Genomic DNA, 7,356 nt, shown 5'->3' on the forward strand with positions numbered 1-7,356 from the left:
CCTTATACTGTTAAGTGGTAGTAACCTTGTCTTCCTAAATAGATTGTAAACTCACTGAGGGCAGGTACTAGTTCTGGTACATTTTTCTCTCTTTATCTTTCCATCAGTACCTAGCATTTGGTAAGGGTTTAATAACAGATTAGCTGATGGATAGATTTAGAGGGCAAATCACTGTTTTAGAGGGACAGCGAGGCACAGTTAGGGTGGGGAAGGAGGGGAAGATGAAGAATCAGGCAACCAATGACTCAAAGTAAAACTTTATTGTCCCCAATCAGGTCATCAGAATACCTGTACTCCCTTTCCCTATTATTTTTTGCCCTCCTTCTTTTGGCTCTTTGGAGTCAAAACACTTCATTGGGGGTGGGTTGGGTATATGGGTAGAAGAAAAGGTGGGTGTGAAGGGGAGGGAGATCGTGCCTCTCCACCATCAGTGTCACTGCCCACTGCTTTACTTAGGACACCCTTGGCCCTTTGGAGGCCCCTCAAGGCCAGGCCCGTGGCTGTGATGGTCCTTGTCACATGCGTTCTCATGCATCTTTTCATGGGTGGCCATGGTCAAACGTGCTACCATCACAGCGAACTCCTTGAAGTCAATATCTTCATCTTGATTGGTGTCCAGCTCCCTAAAGAGATTTGGGACATCCTGCAGATCCTTGGCGTTCTGGGACAGAGGGAAGAAAGAGATAGGGTTGTCTGCTAGAAGGCATGTGGTAAGGAACAAGGTAAATTTATAGCCTGGGACTCCTGACAGTGATCCCAATTCTCTTTGGGCCCACTGGGAAAACTACAAATTGACTGTCCACACCAGTGAGGATGCACTCTTAAGAACCCATTATATCCCTAATGAGTGGTATAGATGCCCCCCCATCTTCTCTAAATAATAGTAACAGTAATGAGAACACCAGAACTAGTGATAGGGTTTATGATAAAATAAGACTGCCTTAAAATTGCATAGCAATTTCAACTATGTAGAAGGTCTAGTGATACAGTGAATTTGGGGTTTATGCTTAGAAGCATGATAAAACTAGATAATAGCTACCATTCATATAGTGCTTTTTTTTTTTAGTGAGGCAATTGGGGTTAAGTGACTTGCCCAGGGTCACATAGCTAGTAAGTGTTAAGTGTCTAAGGCTGGATTTGAACTCAGGTCCTCCTGGATCCAGGGCCAGTGCTCTATCCACTGTGCCACCTAGCTGCCCCCATATAGTGCTTTAAGCTCTCAACATGTGTTATCTCACTTGATCCTTACAACCACCTGGTGATGTAGGTGCTATTACTTACCCCATTTTATACAAGAGAAAACTGAGGCTAAGAAAGGTTAAGTGACCTGCTTAGGTCAAGGATAAGTGTCTGAGGTAGGATTTGAACTCAGATCCTTCCCAAAGCCATATCTGGTTCTCTGCCTACACTACTGGTGTCAATCTCATATTGAAGTGGATCTCTGATGTATTGACTTAGAGAACCACAGATTAGCATTATTTATGTTGCATTCTATTTTTACTTATTTTGTTAAACTTTTCCCAATTGCATTTTTTTGTTTGTTTTTCTGTGGGGCAATGAGGGTTAAGTGAATTGCCCAGGGTCACACAGCTAGTATCAAGTGTCTGAGGCTGGATTTGAACTCAGGTCCTCCTGACTCCAGAGCCAGTGCTCTAATCCACTGCACCACCTAGCTGCCCCTCCCCCAACCATTGCATTTTAATCTGGTTCCAGGCACTCCATACAGCAAGGAGTCCACTCCTTAGCTGCCAGTCTGGGTTTGCATCCTACTTCAGACTCATGCCAACTATATAACCATGAGCAAGTCAACTAATCTCTTAAAACCTTGGTTTCCTCATTCATAAAATGGGGGTAATAATTGCAATAGCACCTATCTCACAGGATTGCTGTGAGGCTCAAGTGAGATAATGGATGTATGACACACTTCAAACTTTAAAATGCTAATACCATATATTACTGTTTCCTGGGGGAAAAAAATGAACCCAAGGGCCTCAGCCAAACCTTGGGCCATGCAGTCTCATCTCTCCTGATGGACTAATTCACTTCTGGCTTGGCACAACATCCAGTCTTTCTGAACACATCTCCACAGCCTGCCTGTTATCTCACAGTTTCTGTCCTTATCCTAGCCCTGGGATAAAACAGGAACAGGGCTTTTGTATTATAGAGGCATAGAAGGAAAGTCTGGAGAACACTGGTGGAAAGTGGCAGCCTTGGGGAGTAGAAAGATGCCTTGATTTGGAGTCAGAGGGATTGGCTTTGAATCCAGACCCTGTTACTGGAGGGATGGAAAACCTCTGCTAAGTCACTTTCTTTCTTTGGCCTCAGTGGCCTCATCTGTAAAGTGGGTGTGTGGGGTATGACAGGTTGGGCTGGATGATCTCTAAGGTCTCTTCTTGCTCTAAATCTAAGATTCTTGGGATAATAAAAAGAACAGCCAGAGAAACTGATCGCCTTCATCCCTGGATTATCCCTTTATGGACTCAAAGACTGATAACCTTCAAGGGTCACAATGATCTTCAGCAGGCAATGCTTTTAGGAACTCAGGCCCCTGCTGTCATCCTAGCCCAAACCAAGGCCTCCCCTGAAGCCTCCCCCAGGACCTCCGAGTCACACCATTTTCCTTACTCCACCTTTCCCCACCTCAGCACCTTTGTCCCCAGTCCTCACCTTGACGAAATGTGGCATCTCCTTGTTCAACAGCTGCCTCATTTCCCTCTTGTTCAGGGCATCTGGATTTCCAACCCGGGCAGAATAATGGTGGAAGGTATCAACGATGATCTTCAGGGCATTTTGCATTGAACAATTTTCCATCTTGACAGCTGATCTTGATGTCTCAGTCTGTGTGGAGAAGCAGCAGTGTGAGTTGGGGCGGTGGAATCTGTCTCTCTGTTCACTAGTCAAGGAGGATAGGGGGTGAAGGGTGGGCAACCGCATGAAGGGAGGCCTGGGCGGGGGGGGGGCTCTGCCCTTGGGAAACTTATAGCCTAACTTGAGGGGGAAGGGGCAGGATGGATTAGGGAGAGAAACACATGTAGGACTTAAGTCTTATGGTCATTCATGCTGGCTAATGAAAGATTCAGGGGAATTTTGTCCATATTGAATAGGAAGAGATGGAATGAGAGTTAATCAGGGAGAGATCCCTGAAAGAGGTGCCTTTTAAGAAGAGTTTGGAGGAAGTTGAGGGGAAACCAAATAGCAAAGAGGGGGTAGTACCACTGGGTCTGGGGTGGGAGATGGGAAGCTATGGGGTGCATAGGGTAGGGGAAGTTCTATCCTCCCTGACCCAGGGAAATCAATATGCTGCTTGACTTACCACAGAGAAGGTTGGAGGAAAGCTGGCTGCTTCACAGAGAGCAATGGAGTGAGTGGGGAAGGCTTGGCATTTATAGGCATGTCCTGTTCTGACTCCAGGACTGGAAGATGATTCGCCCTTTTCCTCAACGATTGCTTCACAGGTGTGTAGTTTGGTAATTTTGAGCAGGGTTGTGACGGTCCGGAAGGGTGTGGGGGGCAGGGCAGAGGTTGGAGGAAGGGGAAGGGGAACTGTTCACATTTCTCCTTTGTCCTTTTGTGAAATGCCCAGTTCTTGCCCCCCCCAACCCCAAACTGGTTTGGGAGGAAATAAATTAGCCTCAGTCTTCCCCTCAGCAGGGACCACAAGCTTTCACCACCACAACTGGCTTCAAAAGGCATTTCTCTTGTAATTAAGCATATCAGAGTGATCCGTATGTTTCTTACCCCTTCAGGGACTAAGCTCCTTGAGAATAGAGATCATGTCTTTCCTAAACTTTGTGTTTTCTCTAATTCCTGGTCTAGTGTTCTGCACACAGTAATTTGAATTTATTAATTTGATTTTAAAAATCTAGATTATCTCCCATGGGCTAAGCCTGGTGTTAGGTGCTAGGGGATATGTGCTAACTAAGAAACTTTTTCTCCAGAAGTCCATCTTGTAGATATCTACCAATACTTAACATATAAGGTAGGGTATAAGGGAATAAGAGTTAACAGACCTTGGGAGCTTGCGAGATCTTAGTGGTCACCTAGTCTGATTTTCTCATTTTACAGATGAGGAAAGAAGGACCTAAGAGATGAAGAGTCTTAGCTAAGATCTATAGCTAATATACAAGAGATTCAGAACTCAGACTTCCATCATGGACTCAGAGGTTTAGAGATGCTGATGAAGTTGGGGATTTAGCTTTAGCCCCCTCCTCTTATAAATGAAGAAGCTGAATGTTAGAGTGACTTGTCCACATCTGAGATAGAATATGAATTCAGGTCTTCTGACTTCATATCTCATTCTCTTTACACATCATCAGGTTTTCTAACTCCAAGGTCAATGATCTCTCCATTATACTAAAGTGAGCATTACAAAGTGCTACAGGAATTCAGAGAAAGGAGAGATTTGTTTTGGCTGGGAGATGGGGAATATTCAGGGAAGACTTAATGGAGGAGATGGTATCTGACTTGAAAGGGATATTGAAGGATGGGTAGAATTTATACAGAAATATGGAATGGGGAGAGTAACATGTAAAATCAATAATCAATGCCCTGAGTGTTTTACTTTGTATTGCCATGCTAGGAAGAATATAGTCCTGGGTGAAAGCTTCTGTGAAACTAAAATGTAGTCCGAGGGAAATCCTTGTGGTAAGTTAATCTCAGGAATGTAATTATAATCATCTTTATATTAAAATGTACTTGGTAAGAGGTGGAACTAACTTATAATATAAAAAGTCTTGTTTATTGTAACATCATAAAAATAAACTTATTGTACTTACTGTAATATCAAATGTAATGAGCTCAATATTGAGACATCATGGTCTCCTTGAGCCAAGAGCCTTCTTCACCAAACATGAATCAAGAGAACTATAAATAACTGTGAATTCTGTTATTTGGGGTCTCAGACTGTACTGGGTGGACTGTAGACCCCACCTTTGTTTCTCTTAATATGGGTTAGTTTCTTTGCCTAGAAAGTCTTCTTGGTTTCTTTATTTTAGGATGGCATTTTGGGTTAGTGAATTTGTGTGAGCTGACTCCCATTTGAAAAATGGCTAAGCCATTGTGGAGAAGAGAGCCAGCAAATCCTTCTGCCAAGAGAAGAAAGTAGGATTCATACTCTACAAAGCTTTAAATTCCAAGGTAAATGTATTTAGAATGGTTCTGTTTGCTGCTTATCCTGCCCCTCCCCCCCCCAGTAGTATCTTGGATGAGGGCACAGACAACATGCTTTTCAAATTTGCAGATGATAAGAAGTTGGGAGGGATCCTTAGTACAGTGCATGCTTAGGATCTCACATGATCTTTATAAGCTAGAAACTTCTAGGCTGACTTAGAAGATAAAATTTAATAAGAATAACTGTGAAGTTCTGCAACTGGATTCAAAAAACCAAGTTTACAAAGATGGGATTGGGGAGATCTGATTAGAAAGTAGCCTATGTAAACAAGACTTGGGGATTTTAGTGTACTATAGACTCAAAATGAGGCAACAATAGGGCACAGCAACCCAAAAGGCTGTGAAGGTTGTCTTAATAGAGGCATAGTACCTAGAACAAAGGAAGTGATAATGGAAAATCAAAAGGGCAGTGATTCTTTTTCATGTATCTGTTGGAATAGGTGGTCCTCTGAGATAGCTTCCAACTCTGAAATGATGTGATTCTGTGGGAATGGAGACCAATGCCAGATGGGGTTTGATGGAAGAAGCTAGTGATGTTTGGCCTGGAGAACAGAAGACTTGATTGTGGGATGAAGAGGTCATGATAGTTGGCTTATCATGTGGAAGAGAATGAGAAACTTGTTCTGTAAATTGTAGAAAGACAGATTTCACCTGAATATTCAGAAGAGTTTTAATAACAATTAGAACTGTCCCAAAGTGGAATGTGGAGATAATAGATTTCTTCAATGGAGATCTTTTTTTGTCGAGGTTAAATAACCAGTTGTATATTGTAAAGGGGGTTCTCATTCAAGTTTGGTTTGGACTAGATTAGGGGCTTTTCACCTGGGGGGAGGCTTCCATAATTTTTTCTGGGGCAATGAGGGTTAAATGACTTGCCCAAGGTCACACAGTTAGTAAGTGTCAAGTCTCTGAGGCCAGATTTGAATTCAGGTCCTCCTGACTCCAGGGCTAGTGCTTTATCCACTGTGCCACCTAGCTGCCCATTTAAAAGTACCATAGGGACAGCTAGGTGGCGCAGCGGATAGAGCACCAGCCCCTGGAGTCAGGAGGACCTGAGTTCAAATCCGGCCTCAGACACTTAACACTTACTAGCTGTGTGGCCCTGGGCAAGTCACTTAACCCCAACTGCCTCACTAAAACAAAACAAAAAACCATAAATTTGTTTTAAAAATATTTTCCTAATTCTATTTCAGCACAATTGGTTACCTTTGTAATCTTGTGTGTTTTATTTTATTCATTTAAAGACATTATCCTGAGGAAGGGTTGCTTGGCTTTGCCAGACTTCAGAAGGGATATATGACACAAAAAAGGTTAAGAACTTAGGAACTGGATGGACTTTGCACCTGAAGATGCTCAAAAAAGAAATGCTAATTGTTTGACTGAATCACAGCACAGATATCACAGAATTTGAGAGCTGGATAGTATCCCAGAGGCCATCTCATCCAATGTATAAATGAAGGGTATTTCCATTAGCAAGCCAGGAAGTGATCTGTGATTCAGTTGGAGAAGGGTTCATGGAGAAGGATGGTGAAAGGTAAAAATGGGAAGGGAGGAAGGGGACAGAAGGTAAAATTATAGAGAAGGCTTTGAATGTCAGGCTGGGAGTGTAGAGTTGACCCTGAAGACAGCAGAGAAGCAATGGAAGTTTTTGGTCAGGGGATGAGGTTAGTTTGGGGGGTAATGTTATAGGAGATATGCACTAGGATTATTCTAGCAACCAGTGTAGACAAGGGAGGCTGTTAGGAGACAATTGCATTTGCAATCAGGTGGTGAAAAAGGGTTTATGAGGCATGAGAATGGAAATGAGGGGTCAGATGCAAGAGACATTGTGAAGGAATGCTCATTTTGTAAATACTTCCTCTTTCTACACAGGCTTAGCACTCCTCTCTGGTATCACCCTGTCATTTCATGTGACTGTGTTAGTGTACTTGCCTTTACCAGGAACCTCTAAATGATAAGGCTGCCCCACAGGCTGCCCAAGTTTCTGTGTAAGTGCCCTGAGGAGTGTTTGGCATTTCTTGGCATTGGATTTGTATTCCTAATGGAATAGGGGTGTGGTTGGGGGAGAAGTTATTCTTCCTCCCTAATCCCACCCCTCTTCCAAACTTCCCTATTTCTGTTGAGGGCAACAACATCTCTCTAGTCTCTGAGATTTCAAATCTTGAAGTCCTCCTTGACTCTCCCCCC

The 7,356-nt window shown here is 43.2% G+C and overlaps 1 protein-coding gene across 1 annotated transcript; it reads right to left on the reverse strand.

Annotated features, from left to right (window-relative positions):
- Positions 1-241: 241 nt before the first annotated feature.
- Positions 242-3,461, reverse strand: S100A9 (S100 calcium binding protein A9). The gene is made up of 3 exons (XM_044000151.1): positions 3,314-3,461; positions 2,668-2,838; positions 242-661 (listed from the first exon to the last, which is right to left on the reverse strand). The coding sequence occupies exons 2-3, from the start codon at positions 2,809-2,811 to the stop codon at positions 449-451; spliced, it is 357 nt and encodes a 118-aa protein (XP_043856086.1). The 5' UTR covers positions 2,812-2,838; positions 3,314-3,461; the 3' UTR covers positions 242-448.
- Positions 3,462-7,356: the final 3,895 nt, after the last annotated feature.

This window comes from Dromiciops gliroides, chromosome 4 (assembly GCF_019393635.1).
Source record: "Dromiciops gliroides isolate mDroGli1 chromosome 4, mDroGli1.pri, whole genome shotgun sequence".
NCBI lineage: Eukaryota > Metazoa > Chordata > Mammalia > Microbiotheria > Microbiotheriidae > Dromiciops > Dromiciops gliroides.